This window comes from Haplochromis burtoni, unplaced genomic scaffold (genome assembly GCF_018398535.1).
Source record: "Haplochromis burtoni strain Fernald_Lab_line unplaced genomic scaffold, NCSU_Asbu1 Contig_209, whole genome shotgun sequence".
In the NCBI taxonomy this organism is placed as follows: Eukaryota; Metazoa; Chordata; class Actinopteri; order Cichliformes; family Cichlidae; genus Haplochromis; species Haplochromis burtoni.
The window spans coordinates 117,774-135,549 of record NW_024582570.1 but is presented as its reverse complement, the minus strand read 5'-3'; the positions used below and the strand labels follow the sequence as shown (position 1 = coordinate 135,549).

Here is a 17,776-nt window from a genome sequence, read left to right as displayed (position 1 = left end):
TCTGCATTGGTCACATTATGTATGACAGTGCTGTAAAGCAAAATCTGAAATTTCAGGTGTGTAAACGGTTCATAAAGTAGCAGTAGTTCTGCACAAAGTCCAATTCTGCCATCTGTAAAAGCGCCACCTTCACATGTTAACCACTAGGTGGCATCATGCTCCTGTTCGTCACTTAATCTGCAAAAGGTTTGATATATGAACACATTTGCATCGCCACATATCAAATCCCTGCACTGAATCCTTCTATAGGGAAAACTGAAAACACAAAGACATTTTTAAAATTTATTTATTAAAGGTAGTTAAATAACATGTTAAATGTTTTGATACATAAAATTGTTCACTTTTTATACACCTAAATCAAAATAATGATTACGAGATTAGTCAATCTCTTAGATAAACTTCAAAGAGACTGGCCACAGCGTGCATGCGATAGAAGATTCCAAAAGGAAGTCCAATATTCACAATTGCGTTCCACATTGTGTAATTGTAAAAGTATATCTCAGCGGAGTGGTCGAACTGGGGACGAGCCCCAAATGCAGGCATGATCCATAGCTGTCAATATAGAAAAAGGGAATTAGACACATTTTGACAGAAAACACTGGTAGTTGTTACAACTGTAGATAGTCCAATAAGCACAAATACAACTTACAATTATGTTTGCCAGGAGCAAAAAGGCACACACTTCCCTCAGAACTCTCCTTTTCCAACTTGGCTTTTTAGAAATTGAGTATCTTGATATTTGACCCTCCACGTCATTGGCCATTTCAGCGTGGTCTTGAAAAGCACGGGCATTTGCCGGCATTACATTGATGGGCTCCCGATGGAGGCCTTCAATGATGAAATAGTTCTGAAGGCCAATTTCAACCACCAATACCACAGCCCAGGCCAGGTTGAGCACATTTAGGTAACCCTGGGCTCCCGTCGCCACTGTAGCCACAAGGCTGAAATAGCTAATGATGAATTGCCCCAAAGAGGATGCCACCAGTAGCCCCACGTCCAGGCTGCGAGTGGGGTTTTTGTCTGATACATATTCCCTGCGGTCCAGTCTGTAAATAATGCAGCCAATCATAGTGGAGAGGGACATCAAGCTAACAATCACTATGTTCATAATGAAATGAATCAGCAGGGCCTTATTTCGTTTATCCTTGTCTTCTTTGAGTATGTTAATCTTGTACAGTACAAATGTAACAAGTCCTGCCACCACCAGGAGTAGTCCTGCTACAGGCCCTACGAAAACATCTTTCACATAGAAGTTAAATTTGTAGTGCTTGTGATGCTCAACAATTCTGCCCACGTTTTTCCACATTATGTAGGTCATGGCAGAAGCAAAGAGGCTGTATTCTATGTTGAAAGGGTACAGGTAGTAGAAGGCCTCTTTGAAGGTCTCACATGCCATATGACTGCATGTGCACTTCTTGGCACCGTAGTTGGCTGGAACAGAAAGAGCAACCATCAGTTATTTTCCTCGTAAACACTGACCTTCGTCTAAAAGCAGGAAGCTACGGCTCAATACCTCTGTACAACTTGTGCGAGACACTTATATTCAGATGAGTTATCTCAGTTTGGTGAATCGACTCCTCAGTCACTGCTGCCATCCACACCACCAGGTTAGTTGAAAGTGTAAGAGTAAGCCCACATCTGAAGAGGGAAAAAAGATAAGGAATGTTATATACTCTGAAATGAGTGAACGGAGGTGATGAAATGTATAAAAGAATCTACCGTGTTAAGCTGGTGTGTAGCTGCACGCAGTCCCTTGAATGAAACCACAGGAAGTAGGTCTAAAAGAGACAACTTTTAAAAGTTTTACCAATGCAGCATGCAAGAGCGCGTATATTCTTACAATTTTCATAACATGCAACAACCTGGAAAAATAAAAACACAGCTTGCACAATGGGGTAGGCTACTTTAACAGGAGAATCACAGTGAAGGTAGCCCACATAAGTGGCAATCTTGAAGATGTCCATGAGGAAACTAAGGAGGCCGAACAGCACAAGCCCAGCTGCAACATATTAAAAAAAAAAAAAAAAATAATTAGGGGTTTAAGCTGAAATGAGCAATCAGAAACAGAGCCAGAAAGCACTGCTCGGACTTCTCACCCTTGAGCCACACAGGCCCAGCATGGCGATCTTTAAATAAGACTGCACGATCCTTTCGGGAGGTGACGACCATGTAAAACAGCATCCACAACATAGTAAGGACGAGGAGGGTGATGAGGAAGATTTGCCGGTGCACTGGTGTTATGGCCACAACATTGAAGGCGCTGCTGCTGACCAGAGCACAGCCAAGCATCAGGATGTTGATGCAAATTATCCCAGACAGGAGCCATTCACCACCTTGGGGGGTCCTTTCTTTAACTACTTCCACATCGTGTCCACTTTCACTAGCACCATCCACAGTGGGAGGATGGGGAGGACTGGGCAAATGCTGGATGCTGTCCACTTGTGTCACAGTTCCACCATTTGATGGATGAGCCGTCATAACAACGTTTGGCATTTTCCTACAAAAGATCATGTGCTTTAGCTTAAGTGAAGCTGTAATTATCCCATATCTTTACAGGTTAACCGCTGAGAAATACAAGATTTTATTATGAGCCTACTAAAGAAAATAAGCGGGGAAGGACTATAAAAGCGCACTCAAGAGTACTAAAACACCACATGAGTCTTTTAGTATGGAAAACAACGATATTTCAGCTTTAGCTACAGGATTAATATTATTTACATCCACCACTATTTTAAATGTGATTGTCCAAAGAGAGAGAGAGAGAGAGAGAGAGAGAGAGAGAGAGAGAGAGAGAGAGAGAGAAAAGAAAGACAGAAAGAAAAGTGAATCTTTGAAAACTGATCTACAGCGTTCGTGTTGGACTTTCAAACTAGTGTCAAGATGCCAGAGGGTGCATGTTGCTTTCGGGTTAAAGTTTATCTAAACTGAACACTGAGTTGGAAAACACGGCATAGCCTAAGTGGATCAGCGCTCTAGTCTGCGCAGGTCAGATTGCACAGAAAGCCTCTGCAGTGCTCACGTAAACGACTAAAAACAGGTGCAATTAGTTTTGGCTGATTGTTTAATCTCTCACCGCACCCAAAGGAGACTTACACCACATATTTTGGTGTTTTTCCCCAATCGTCACTTGTGCTGGTCAGGTCCTGTTTCGTATTTGGTCGTTATTCCATAAACAACGAACTCTACTAGCTCGTGACACTGGCGCACGTCAGGAACTGCCTGAAGGGAAATCCAAGTGCGACGGGTACTTGAGTCTGTTTACTATGCAGATTCTCGCAGCTTCCAAGAAGGAGCTATTTTGGTCGTGCGGACTGTAAGTGTAGTCCTGTTGACCTTAGACATTTGAAAATTCAAGAAGTAAACTTGATGGCTTTCCTTCGAATGCAAAATAAACAATGTAAATGATATGGACTTTGATGCATTCATATTAAGCATCTGAATGGATTTATGTGCATATAAATGCTCATTACTCACTGAAAATGAATTAGATGATGGTTAATCATTAAGGTGCGTATCTGATGCTGGTAGCAGTCAAATTAATTATGTTTGACACACACACACACACACACACACACACACACACACACACACAATATATATATATATATATATATATATATAATTTAGACCAGAAGCTAAATTATTGCATCGATCAGAGAATTAGCATTACTGACGAAGCAGAATTATCGCCACATTTGATTGCATTGGACTTAATGTAATTCAGTGAGTATACAAATAGCAGTGTCAGTGGCAATATAAACCTAAATAATTCATTTCTACTTTAGTTCTAAGCAGAAATGCATTGAAGGGAAAATGCAGTGGTAAGGATGTTTTGGTATTATCAATAAAACCGGTCTGTTGTAGCAGAAAATGTAAATGTTTTACCTGCTTGAGCAGGCTGATTTGGTTTAGTGCCCTTAGTAAGCTGTGTGCACTCGTGTTAGTCACAAGATTTGAAACAAAGGTCACGCAATATTCTTTTAGGCTGTCACAATTACCCAGGATGCTGAAAATACCAGACATGCTCTTGCTCTTCTGTCTTGTTGGGGTAGCAAATGCCCTATATAAACAGTGGATTCCTGATACAAACTATGAGAATAAGACCAACTGGGACAAAGGCGATATTCCTTGTGGCAATGACATAGTTCAGTTTTCGGCTCAAAGAAAAGTGTCTGTGTTTGTGGAGACCACTCATGCTGTGCTGGAGATGAGGTTGCCAGTTGATGGGGAGTTCATCCTGAATTCAGGAGCTGGATTTTATGCTGTCACCGGGCAGGACCCAGGCTGTGGAACGGGTGTCACGACGGAGTTTAAAGATTCAGAGTCATTTCAGTGGTACGATCCAACTCTGTGGCAGGCAGCTGCAACTCTGAATGACCTAGAGCAAGGAAACTTCCTATTCTCTGTCCACGAGGAGAGCGTCCCCTGCCATTACGATGATGTTGTTTTTAAAGCCCTCTCCTCCTTCAGAGTGGACACCAGCTCTAGTCATTCTAGCATCACTGTCAAATCTGTGTCTGTGCTGGGGGATACATTTACTACCCAGTCTGAGTTCTCCCAGTATCTCAGCTCAAGTTTGGGCAAACTGCAGTTTCATGGATCCTCTGCTGTTGCTGTCGGGAACCCAGCCTGTGAGGATCCCTCTGGTTGTGACTGTGGGAATTCTGTACACCATCAGCAGATCTGTAGCACAGTAACGTGTGACTCTCCAAACTGTAAGAACCCTCTTCGCCCAACTGGACACTGTTGTGATGTGTGTGGTGCCATTGTTACCCTCCTTTTTGATGACGGTTTTAACCTTCAGACTTACAGGGAACGAATCCGTCACCTTTTTCTTGCCCTGCCACAATACCAGTCCATTGAGCTGGGGATGTCCAAAGTCTTAAAGCCACAGCGGCTGATGGGGATAATCAGTCTTGGTACGTTATCTGAAATCCAGATAGTAATACTGGATGGAGAGCAGGGAATACAGTCAGCAGCTTTGGCCCAGGACATAATGAAGGATGCTCGTTCTCATGGCTCTAATTTGGGAATCTCCGGAGTTGAAGTTCAGACCTCTTCTGAGGAAACTGGAGATAGTGCAGGGTTGGCAGTTGGAGTTGTTTTTGGAGTTTTACTGCTGATTACACTCATTATCTTGGGTGTCTTGGTTCATAAGGGGGTTGTTCAAATGCCAACACTGAACAGATTCAAAAATAGCAATAACATGCCAGATCTCGGTGGACCTCTCGACCATGGGTTTGATAATCCTATGTTTGACCAGCCCACTATGATGCCTGACATTCCTAGTCTATATGGGACTGGAGTTAGTAATTCAATCTCCATGACTCAGACAGCTGTACACTTTGTAAACCCAGCTTATGATGAGAGTGAAACAGATTTCACTGCCTAAAGATGAACATATGTTAGCATTTAATGACAGTACTTTTGTTTCAAATTGAATGATTTTAAATCCCACAAATTAAAGTATATAGTTGTATAGTTTTACCACCACTGAACAATGCAAATAACCTAGGCAACAGGCACTAAATCTTCGAATAACCAAATAAATCTGTAACGCAAATAAAAGAATTGCTGGCAGACAATTGTGTGTTTTCCTCTTCATTCGCATCATATTTAAGAGCAATAAAGTTTCAAAAAGCTGCAGTAAATCCTTAACACTTCATGTGCTGCATAGCTTTCTCCATGGTGCGCATTTACAACCACTATTCAATTTAAACTTCGATGTTATCTATTGTGGGGGTGAAAAAGCTCTTTATACAATATCTTTACAAAGCTTGTTATGTAACATCAATAAATAGTCATAATAGACCATTTCTTTTCTTTTACAAGCTCACAGTGGAGGCAGCTCATAATCTGTTAGCATATACATCATTCTGCATTGACCAGAGCAAAGGTTCAGTGAAGTCGGCCATGAATTTATGGAGCAGCTTGGCAGGACCAGTAACATTATGAAATGAAACTGAGCCTTGGTGATAGGCAACATATTAACCAATCCTGCTAATATCAGTAGTTTCCAAGATGGGCTCCACACCAGTATGCCAGGCAGAAAAACATCCGCTGTTCTTTCCCACGCACCAGGAAAAATTGTTCCCGGTGATGCAGCTGCTACTTTACTCTCCCTTTCGATCGATACTCTTGTGTGCGACAACCTTTCTCACTCAGCTCTGCTTCAATATAGTGTTTTCCCAAGTAAAGGCTCTGTAAATTCATGGCTTGGCATGAGTATTCAAAGTCGGGATGTTCCGGGTATCTGTGCTGCCATGGGCTGATGTTGGTCAGGTGTCTCGGTCAAAGGTCAAACTTCTGGAGTCTTAAAAAAAAAAGGGGGAAATAGACAATGTGGAAATAAAAATAAGATATGACAAGCGGTGGGTGGGTGATGTATTGAAGGGTTATTTGCATTTTAAGAAGTCCTCTCTGGTGTCAGGGTTAGGCAGGGTAGAAAGATGAGGGACTGACACGGATGATTTAGTACCATTAATTTGACATAGAGGTTTTTCTCATGATTGTTTACACTATATTGAATTTCAGCTCTGTGTGGCAGTACTACAGCAGTGCTCTGAGCTAAATGCTAATGTTAGCATGCAAAATTTGCACACAACACAAAGTAAACTGTGTTTGTTTTATGCTTAATCCAGAAACAATAAACCACTTTAGTTTACATTTTCCAAGCATGATGTCGAAAAATAAAGAAAAAAATGGGTCATTAACGTCACCCTAAGAAAAACACGAACGCCTGCGATGTAAGACTTTTCATTCAAAGGGAAAAATATGAAACTTGCAGTGTTGCTGAATAAATTCATTATCAAAGTAGTCATGATAGTCTGGATCAGACACTGTAGACACAGAAGACACTGATACACACCAAGTGTCATCCCTAGTGTCATGAATGTAACCCCCCCCCCCCAAAAAAAAAAAACCCAAACAAACAAAACAAAAAACACGCTGTAAGATACACTGAACAATTCGTATGAGGCCTTTTCCAGTATTAGGCGTGGAACCACCTTGGAAACGACTGATATTACCAGGATTGGTTTATATCTTGACTTTCACCGAGGCTCAAATAACCAAATATGAGGTGTGGAACAAAACCCATGTTGTGAGTGAAACTCACCACTTTTGCAAATCATGCTCAGCTTTCCACTGCAGGAGGAAAAAAAATCAGGTTGTACAGTTCCTGTGTAATATCAGTTACTATTTGGGTGTAAAAAGATTCGATGATCCATGCAGTTCATTTTCACATTAGGTAGACATACAGCAGTCATTCCTTTTTTCCACTCTGAGTACCCTTGTAACAAACCAATTTAATTTAATTTAATTATATTTGAATATGAAAGGACTTTATATTGCAAGGTAAGACCTTTATGGAAATTGTTATTTTCATAAAAAGAAAATAGCAATTTGATTGTGAGTGGCAGTGGGAACAAAAAACAAACCAAAAACCCTTATACAGAAGAATCCTCTGTACAAACCAGGGTCAGGAGGGTCACCTTCTGCTTTGACTGCTTTAGGTGATGGGATAGTAAAGAGAAAAGATGAAAGAGAGGCAACAAACCATGTAAGAATTATGACTTGGCAGGTTGGTGTGGGCAGTCACTGCAGATCAGGAACATGCAGGTCTGGAATCAGAGAAACCCGCAGCTTACATAGAGAGAAGAGGGCAAGCAGAAGACACGTGTACACAAACAAAAGAAACATATATCAGGTAACCGATGCATTGTTTATTGTCATTGCTTTTTTTCTCTCTTTGCTTTTGCCTCACCATAGTTAGTTAAGGTAGATTGCTGACCTATGTGCGGTTCTGCAGGTTTTTCCCTCCACACTTCTGTCATTGTTGAAAAATGCCATGATGTGAAATTTCTTTGGTTTATCAAAAAAAACAACATCAAAAGAAACATTGTACTTCTTCTGTATAAATATCCCAAAAGTTGAAATTCCTGTTCTTTGTATACTGTAAACACATTCGTTTCCAAAATAAAGTCTTTGTCTTAAAATGCCACACTATTACAATAGGCTGTGATGCCAAAAAGGTTTCACACCCACTTGACTATATGTAATTCCTCTACTTATAATACAATAACCTGAATGTTTCATATGTTTTCTACCTGTAGGAAGTCAATATCAGACTTTCTCCTGGACACTTTGTTTATTTCAGTCAATGTTCTCATCACCTATGCTCTCTTTTGCCCCAGGTGTGCTTGAATGCCTTCAGTCTGTCTATGGGCCTGTTTTTTGTTCTCCTTAAGGCACTTCCACTGCCCCTTTTCTGGCCTTCTCCACAGCTCTCTGCAGCCTAGGGAACAACTGTTTAATGATAACACAAACCTGAAGGAAACTGGACAAAATCATAATGCAACTAGATGAATGAATAAATCATGCAGTCAATGCTCTGCGGTGTTTCAACTGCCTTATCAACTCCTGAGGCACTCTCACTAATCTCCCTCAGTTCCTTTGGTGCTCAGTCTACAAAAAAAAAAGCACAAAAAATAACACATGCTACATCTACTGACTAAGTGAGCCCCAGATTGTAAGTAAAAGATTGCAAAACCATTGTATTCCAAATGAGTTTTACTCCTTTTTTAGGAACATTTTTCCCCTGTAAATAAATTATATTGTGTTGTATCTTTGAGACCTCAATTCGTGCTTCTCTCTCTCGCAGTCCAGACAATTGAATCAGTCCTCCATCAGGAAGAAATAGTTGAGAGGAAGCTTATGAACCTCAAAATGAGATGTCGTGGAGTGGATCCACTAAGTGATGATTTTGAAATTTGGCTTTTTCCTGCTCTGAGATGGCTCTCACAGTAGGGAATAGGGCAAGTCAGGCAGAATTTTAGGGCTTTACTCGGGCTGTCAATGCAGGAATCACATACCATGTCTTGTAGCAGAAGCATGTTGGACATCTCAACTGTGCAATCTTCCAGTTTGTTTTTGATGTTAACATTGTGTTTATTGCCCTTCAAACTCTCCACTGTATTACCGCTAAGAGTTGCCATGTGTTGTTCTTCGAAACTTGACCCATCTGATCTTTGAGACTGCTTTTGAGCCTAGGGACTGAACATCCTTCCTAGTTCTCAATTACAGACTCCAAAACTGACAATTTAATTAAATTTCAGTAAAACTAATATTATCATACACCAATATCATTTACAGATGACATTTGAGCCATTTTTAAAATTAGTTTTATCCACTGAGACAACTTCCTCATTTCCTGTCATGTAGCACAGACGGAACAATGATATTCGGGATCAGCAATCGTGTACTATCACTAGTGATACAACAATGGCGTTTTCACACCTATACTTCGTTAACTCTGGTCAGAATCAGTTGATGTGTTTGTAAACTTGTAGCTTTTTCCTGTTGTTTGGTTTATTTTTTCACACAGAGAAAAATCTAAGTGAACTCCAAGCAAATCAAATTGTGTCAGTTTGTTCAGTTTACCCATTGTCCAGATGCAACAAAAGTAGATACAAGAACAATTTGCTATGTTCTGGACTAATGGAGAACATGGAGAATTTATGTTCTTCTCATGGCTAGTTGCTAGCTCATACAGATCTTAGCACTTCTATAGTACTTTGCCGCACTGACAATACAAAGTATATGTGGCTATTGGATGATTTTTAGCTCAAATTTGTAATGTACACTGGGTAACTGGTTCATATTGAGGTCGAATAACATTCATACCATAAATGAACAGCTCTGGAGTCTGTTTGGAACGATACAGAAACCACCTTCTTCAAAGCGGCCTTGATGTGGTCAGTGTCAGTCTCTGTTTTGGTCTGCAAATGAGTGCGATTACTGTGTTCACACCTGCACATATAAACAGCACCAAATGGAAAAATGAACCAGAATTCAATTTACATGGATTAAGCACTGCCGCTGTGAAAACACTTTATGTGTGTCTTTCAAATACAGACACACACAATTATCTTAGAAGAAGCTTCAAATGCAAACTGTAAACAGGAGATGACTAAAGCAGGATGTTTAGTGATCAGTCAAAGCTATCTCACTAATGAATGGGCATTCCCAGAAAAATGACATCACACATGAACTCAATCTCACTCATTAGAGCTAATGCTCTGCATTATGTAACTGAGGTTTTTTCTGCAATCAGTGTCACTCTGAGTTCAGATGAAATGTTATATAGCAAGAAGAAGTAGTGCATGCACACACCCTTTAAACAAATTACATCATTAAAAACATTTTTAATAAGAGTAAATTCAACCTACATTTGTTTACAAAAGTTCAGATAGTAAACATTAAAGTGCTACTGAGCAAAGGTACATTAATATAAAGCACTCAGAGTAAACAAAAACAACAAAAACGCAATTTCATGATCCCACTTTAGTCTAATTCTACAGAGACATGTTACAGTGTAGTATGCACTTATTAAAAAAATACTGTGGTATTAGATTTTACATCACAAGTGTAATAACAACAAAGGATTGGCCTTCACTACCAGTGGGCTACTCTAGACCTGACGTGGCTGTCTGTATGTAAACATATACAGAGACAAAATATACAAATACAAGTAAATGTTACTTCAGTTACAAATAGTTATTAAAAATGCTGTTACAGCTTAAATCACACTAGTGTATTTCTAACAACATACGCTTTTCAGCAAATGCACAGGCACAAGCAATGCAGGCACATGAGGTCCAGGTTCACCCCGAGGGGGTTAAAAGGTTCAGGGGACACAGACCCCACAATCATCTCTCTGTTAACTGTGCCAAACGGCATACAATGTGCACAGTGCTACACTCAGATAAGGGTCTTTCAGTTTGTGAAACCATGCAGCACGGGGAACTCCAATAAACCAAACAGAGATATTTTCAGTGATCATCCTGAGCTAAAAAGACAGTAAAGGAATCCTGTTAAGGATTTATCTCATGCTTGATATATTCATCATGACAGTGTCCTTTTGGGTTTAACATCCAGCCCATATGTGACATTTACTTTGCAATGCTCCACTAACCTTTAAGGCCGGATAAGCACACAGCAGGATGGGTGACCACATCTTTCGTTATCTGTAGAACAGAAAGAAAAATAATGAATGTTTGTAAAATGAAAGATTCTCTGAAGAGCTATAACAATAAGACAACAAAAAAAGTCCAGAAACACAGTTTTGTCTTTGTGTTCTGGCATGTGACCTAATACCCTAAAAGATTGATTTTGATTATTTCAGCTATACTTTTTTTCTATATCCAGCTCTTCAGTTTTAGTGATGATAGCAAAATGCAGACCAGACAAGCATTTTTTCAGGATGGGATGTTTTTGACTGGCAGTCATCTGACCTTCGTCACAACTAGGTATGTGCTTCACTAATAAAGACCAAACATTAGGGAGGAAAAGAAATATCTAAGATTCATCAAGACTAATGCAGTAGCTGATCTATTAAAGTACTAGAACAACAGCAATAGCTACAAATAGAGTTAGAAATTAGCAATAGCTCTACACTATATGTGCAGCACATCAGTTCCATGTTCCATAGTGTTTCATATCTGAACTATGTTAAACTGCATTGTCCCTTTTAAAAAAATATAAACTAAAATTGAAACAAAAAATCTCAACACTCACAATTCTGTGTCCTCGATGTAGTCAGGCTCAACTAAAGTCTCTCGTCGTCTCTTACAGGCATCTAAGATCTTTTTCCTTGGTCCTAAGGGTATATGGATGCTCTTAAGGTCATGATCGGAGCACAGTAACAGCGCTGCAAGGTCAATCTTCTCCCTTTTGAAGATGGAGAAAAAGTCGTTCATGCTCTGGGTGGCGAGGAAGACCTCCAAAGGGCTTGTATCAGGCTCATCATCATCATCCAGCCCTAGTTCAACTTCTTCCCAAGGCAGTTCTTCAACATTTCTCTCCTGTAGGCTGCGTGCACTGCCAATGCTGTCTTCATCTAGACTTGGGTATTGCTGCAATCGACTGCGTAAACGCACATTATTGCTTGAACGGGCCACACTGGCTGCATCGTGACTTCTAAGGTCAAACATTCCTCCGCTCACATAGTTCCTCCTAAACACCATGGTGCCAAGACCGGGTCGGTTGAACAGGGAATCGTGTCCAGAATCAGTGCTGATCTCAGAATAGTCCACATCTAGTCCATGGAGGTCTGGCTCACTCATGGCACGTGAAATGGCATCGTCATTGTCTCTGGGAAACATGTCGCGAACATTGCGCCGGGCACGATCCTTTGGGTTGACATAAGTCCCTTGTTTGACAAACATGACATCATTACCCAATTGAAGTCCAGAGAGGGAGCGCACACTTTTCCTACCATCTTCGTAGATTTTAAAGGTGCCATCTCCTTGTTTTTTCTTCTCCAGCTTCTTCTGGATCTTTGTCTTCCCTCGGCTTGTGGCATGGAGAGTTGCCTGATAGGATAGTAAGCATGCAGCAATGAGGCGCACATCAGAAATGAAAGACTTCCATCTTAAAAGCTTTTTCAGATTTGAGACAAATATTCTTAAATTTTGTGTCTATCTTGCATTAGTAGTAACACATTTTAATTGATTTATTTAGTGTAGATATTTTTCACACTGTTGCCATCCTTTCTTGGTATATGTGTTTTGAATTCTTGGATGTGCTTCCATGCAAATTGAAATACACTGTCATTGTATTTACTACTGATAGCTTTCCCCAAAGCAATACATTAATTTTACTTATATGTCTTGACATCTTTGAATGGATTATCATGAACTTTTGCACAGTTTCACCAATCCATCCATAAGTAATCCATCTAGATCAGGGGTGGGCAATTCCAGGCCTCGAGGGCCGGTGTCCTGCAGGTTTTAGATCTCTACTTGGGTCAAAACACCTGAATCACATGATTAGTTCGTTACCAGGCCTCTGGAGAACTGCAGGAGATGTTGAGGAGCTAATTTAGCCATTTAAATCATGTTGGTTCAAGGACACATCTAAAACCTGCAGGGACACCGGCCCTAGAAGCCTGGAGTTGCCCACCCCTGATCTACTGTTAAGACTTAAAGTTAGGGATGTGGCAGCTTAACAGACAGGTGGGTTAGCTAGCTGTCTGGTTTTCTTCACCTGTGTTGTTGCTGCTTTTTGAAGGTTTTTCATGAAAAAATCTGAAGACAACATTTTGGCGGTACAGACGAACCAAGAAGTTTGTCATTTTTTTTTCAAGGTACTCTAGAATTTTATCAGTTTGTCACCAATTAGTAGGCATGCGCATTGTACCTGTCCAGTTTAAAGTGGCAGCTAACCAAGCTTGCTACATATTTTTTAGCACACTATCCTGTTCATATACAATCATTTCTGGCTACAAAGCACCAACGTGGCAGGAGTCAAAATGCTCACGATGAGGAATCAAAAAGCAGAAGACTTCATGGTGGTTACATCCAACTTTTACATACAGTTTATAGTCTTTCACCACTTGAAGTGGCTTATGCCTTATAAAGTGTAACATATTTTGTCTGTGGCTAAACAGGTATAGCAGCAGTTCAAGCCAGTGGCAAGGAAAGGCCTGGAAAAGCATGAAAAAATATAGAGTTGAGAACTCTATATCCTTACTCTTTTCAGGCTTTGCAATTAAGAGAAGAAGCTCTTTCTAGGTGGCAATAATCCAAAACAAAAAAACAAATTACAAACAACAAACCTGGGAATATGGCACACTGACAGTGGCTGTGTTTAAGTTGAGCAGCTTGTGGCTAAGAGAGCTGCTCGTGTAGCTGGAGAAACTCATGACATCTGATGCAGACGTCTCAGAAACTTCCTTGTAAAACTTTCTCTCCATACGTTTGTGGTGCTTCTTCTGCATCTTCATGCATTCTTTGATTCGCTGTTCAGCATCACGAAACGCCCGATCCTTCAGCTTGCTGACCAGCTTGGGATTAAGGCTTGTCTGCTTGGCAGCGATGGAATCCAGGTAGCGGACACAATCCATGTGATTCTTCGTGGCAGCCATGTCCAAAGGTGTGTGGTAGTCATTATCCAAGCACCATATGTTGGCACCAAAAGATACCAGGAAGAAAAGGCAGTTGAGGTGACCATTGGCAGCTGCCAGGTGGAGCGGCGTGTTCCCCCATATGTCACACTTGTCTGGGTTTCCCCTGAAGGTCACAAGAAAAGTGTAGACACATTTAGAAAGTAATTTATTGACTATTTGGACATTCTTATTCAAAATATGTCAATGTCAATTCAGTGTCATTTTTATACATTTAAAAGCAGCAAAGTTGACCAAAGTGCTTCACAAGTTAATGAAAAAGAGAAAAAAAAAGACATGAGATGAAGTAAAACACAATATATTTAATTAATTTAATATTAAAAAAAATGAGGTAGAGGATTCTTTCTTTCCGACTAGTGTTCAGATATCTCACTTGTGAGTAATCATGTGATTTTTGACCGTGATTTCACCACTGAACTGCCAATTACGGGATGTTAAATGGACCTCTTTTAATCATTTAAACCTTAAGAACTACATTAAGTTTCAGCAAATAACTGTTGATCTTCTGTAGTTTTGATCAATTGAAAAATGGATCAATTCTTTTTTTCACAGTTGAAGCACCATAATTAAATGAATCCTTTAAAAGAAACAATTGCCCTTCACTGACATTCCACGACCTTAGGGTTACCTCTATCTGTGTTGTAATGTTGCTGTCAGTCTGTAATATGACCACAAGCTTGCTGGTGCCACAGCTACACTACCTGTATCTTATTACAGGAAACTGTAAAAAGAATGAGCGCGTGAATGGCAATGTCACACTAAAGTCCACAGAACAAAACACATTGTTACAGCTGAGTTAGATTACTTTGAGGGCAAATTTTCCTTTTTTTTGCCCCTGCACATTTCCTACCCCACCACAGGTCGATTACGCACATTAGAGCTCATTATCATCATTTTTTACAAACTAGCATCCCATGAAGAAACTTTCTGGTAACTGTTCAAAAACAGCATGTATTCATAATGCACAACTTATGTGTGCCCAGTACACCTAAACCGAGGTAAATTTATTTTAGGCTATTATTTCTGTGGATTTTTTAAAAAGTATACAGTCTTTTGCTGGCATCACTCTTCCTGTATTTACATTCTTATTGAACTGTCTTGTATCTTATCCATTTCCTCCAATACAGCCACATACAGAGTGCTGAGACCAAGGACATGAAACTACTGTTGAAGTGAAGCTGTATTATTGATGGCTGCTGTTGCACAGTTTTCATTGGGAATGTATGTACAAAGTCCGCCATAGCTTAATTTAGCAAATCACACCACCTTTATGGACAGTAATAGATTTAAATATGCAGCTTTAAAAACAAGCATTATTTGAGTTCATGTGAAGAGTGACTTTTGTCAGTTTGCATGAGTGAGTGTAAACACCAACCACCCAGAAAGTAACAATAAAACAGAGATTAAACAAAGGCATCATTATTGCCCTTTTGTGCTGTAAAACACTGAAACGACATTATCTTTTCAACTCGGGTGAAAAGATAAATTGAAATTAGATATTCAGGTTGCACGTTGAGATAAAATACTTAGAACCTTCTACAATCTCTATACTCTATATACCATACAGTAGCTGCAGTAAGGGGCCATCTAACTTCATAGGTTTATGTATGTAATTTATACCTGTCCTTGTAAAGTCGATGATTACAGTAGAGCTCACATTTTCCTCATCTGCTCTTTATGACATTATGGGCTGTTTGCTTCTTTACTCCCTGTGACAGTTTGATGTTACTGCATCTGTAATATACTTGCCAAATACGGCAGAGGAGGCATCTTTCCCATGAAGCATGTCAGGCAGCATTAAACTTATCTTATATAATGGGGTCTCTTGGGGTTGAATTATTGGAGGATTTGATGTTTAATTTTAGCATCACATGTCAATCAGTAGTTTATATGTGCGCTTATTCGCAGAGGTGCTTAGCCGCTATCACCAGATGATATGTCTGGTCTGCTGTTGAGAACGTTTCAGAAACACTCTAAATTCATAATGGCCCCATTTGGGAGGATTTGGGGGGGGGATGCAAAACAGGTCAAGTAGATGTAATGATAAATGGGCTGTTCCATGTGAACACCAATCACATTTGTAGATTTTGCTCAATACGGACACGGAAAAGATGCAACAACTCCCTAATATGATCTAATTTGCTATTAATTCGATAATTATTTTTCTATCACTGGAATTACATTTTCAAAATATTACGGAGGGAATAGAGCAAACTGTCCAAGACAAACTCTGTTTTAAGGAACTTGCATCATCTTATCATCATGGAATCATGCGCGTCTGTTATAGGACAAAATAGATTTCTTTCTACATGTAATTCTCTGATTCTGTACTAGCATGAAATAACATCTCCACATCATGAGATGACTTTGAGCAGTGTCATGAGCTGAGCTTTTAAAATTTATGGTAGAGTGCTTCATTTGAACATGACACATAACACACGCTGTTATTTGAAATTCAAAGCTGTGTGTGACCTGAAAATAGATGGATAATAAGGGTTAAAGTGGCATCACAATGTTGGATGTTGAACCTCAGCCAAAATTCCACAGAAACAACGCCACTGTCTAAATTATCTGTTTAAAGAGGTTTTGTTCTTATCAAACAAAGATTTAAAGTCTAAATTAGAATATTAAGATCCCCCCCATCTGAAGACATAAGGTTCATTCAGATTTTGTGGATTTCTGATATTTCTCTGCTACTACGCTATAAATATATTCATATTAAAAGGCAGCCTCTATATTTTTAAGACCTGGCCTAACAGCATATCTACGTGGCTATTTTCTGTTGGTGAGACTGAAATTAGGTTACAGTAAAGAAAAACATTGTTTTAGTGTTATTTCAGTGCCTGTTAAAAGTCTTGTAATAAGTGTAAACATTTTATGGTTGTGCTACAAAAACGCCCGTAGTTTAAGCAGCCATGTCAATTTCTGCAGAAACATACGGGCTTATGCGTCATGTTTATGGCCCTTTATCATTTTGCGCACAGTCTCATAAATCATACTCACCCCCTCGACACAATCAGTCGCAGAGCTTCCAGGTTGCCGTGATAAGCTGCCCATAACGTCGGTGTCATGCCATCCTCATCCGGCGCGTTGAGATCCTTCCGAGTTGCCTCTTTAAGTAGGTCCAGGTAGCCATCCCGGGCCGCCTTATGGTATCTGTCATTCATGGTGCACAATTAAGTCACCCAGCTCGACCCCATTCCGACGCGTCAATATTGCTACCATCGTCTTTTTCGTGTGGGTACACAATGGTAGCTGAGCGGCTAAGGGGGCAGTTTACCCCCCTTTTCACTCAGAACCATTTGGTCAGATCAGACAGACCGCAGTGAAGAACGCGTCGGCGGTATCCAAGGACGCGCTGCAGTACAGTGCTTCCGGTGGCCGAAAGGTCCCAATTCGCCCAAACAGATATACAGCTGATATATTATTTATTTTTAAAGTGACATTCAACATGTCAGGGAACAAGACATGAAACACGCTTTACTCTACTAAAAAAAAAAAAAAAAAATAGCTGCCCTGGTTCTTTAATGTATTGTGATATTTGAAAATGCTATTAATATTTCTTTAAGTTTTCTTTATTATTATTTTTTTATTTTTCAAATTGAGTAATAAATCTTATTACATCTACTAGCTTTAAAAAATAAATAAAATAATTACACTAAACTACATTAAAGTTGGAAACAAATAAATTATTGACCTCATAGCAGTTGGAACACAGGGGACAAAGATTTAGTTGATTTGTTAATACTGTTTAACCTTTTGAATAAAGTATTATTCATGCTTTAAACCTTATGCTTCGAAGAAAAAAAG

At 39.7% G+C, this 17,776-nt stretch overlaps 3 protein-coding genes across 6 annotated transcripts; 1 reads left to right on the top strand and 2 right to left on the bottom strand.

Annotated features, from left to right (window-relative positions):
- Window positions 1-88: 88 nt before the first annotated feature.
- On the bottom strand, window positions 89-3,325 carry otop2 (otopetrin 2). Of its 2 annotated transcripts, none has more exons than XM_005936153.3 (7): window positions 3,094-3,325; window positions 2,097-2,497; window positions 1,863-1,999; window positions 1,720-1,778; window positions 1,514-1,638; window positions 650-1,431; window positions 89-552 (listed from the first exon to the last, which is right to left on the bottom strand). In XM_005936153.3, the coding sequence occupies exons 2-7, from the start codon at window positions 2,491-2,493 to the stop codon at window positions 382-384; spliced, it is 1,671 nt and encodes a 556-aa protein (XP_005936215.1). In that variant the 5' UTR covers window positions 2,494-2,497; window positions 3,094-3,325; the 3' UTR covers window positions 89-381. The 2 variants fall into 2 exon arrangements, with proteins under 2 accessions (XP_005936215.1, XP_042082311.1); XM_042226377.1 differs by having other exon boundaries at window positions 1,905-1,999.
- amn (amnion associated transmembrane protein) lies at window positions 2,881-5,969 on the top strand. Its single transcript, XM_014338036.2, has 2 exons — window positions 2,881-2,890; window positions 3,786-5,969. The coding sequence occupies exons 1-2, from the start codon at window positions 2,881-2,883 to the stop codon at window positions 5,390-5,392; spliced, it is 1,617 nt and encodes a 538-aa protein (XP_014193522.2). The 3' UTR covers window positions 5,393-5,969.
- Window positions 5,970-7,348: 1,379 nt separating this feature from the next.
- Window positions 7,349-17,457, bottom strand: ush1ga (Usher syndrome 1Ga (autosomal recessive)). 3 transcript variants are annotated; one of them, XM_005936156.3, is made up of 5 exons: window positions 16,970-17,457; window positions 13,619-14,072; window positions 11,578-12,374; window positions 10,976-11,027; window positions 7,349-10,849 (listed from the first exon to the last, which is right to left on the bottom strand). In XM_005936156.3, exons 1-4 carry the CDS (start codon window positions 17,131-17,133, stop codon window positions 11,024-11,026), a joined length of 1,419 nt encoding a protein of 472 aa, XP_005936218.1. In that variant the 5' UTR covers window positions 17,134-17,457; the 3' UTR covers window positions 7,349-10,849; window positions 10,976-11,023. The 3 variants fall into 3 exon arrangements, with proteins under 3 accessions (XP_005936218.1, XP_005936217.1, XP_005936220.1); XM_005936155.3 differs by having other exon boundaries at window positions 7,349-11,027; XM_005936158.2 differs by lacking the exons at window positions 7,349-10,849; window positions 10,976-11,027 and having other exon boundaries at window positions 11,574-12,374.
- Between the last annotated feature and the right edge of the window lie 319 nt (window positions 17,458-17,776).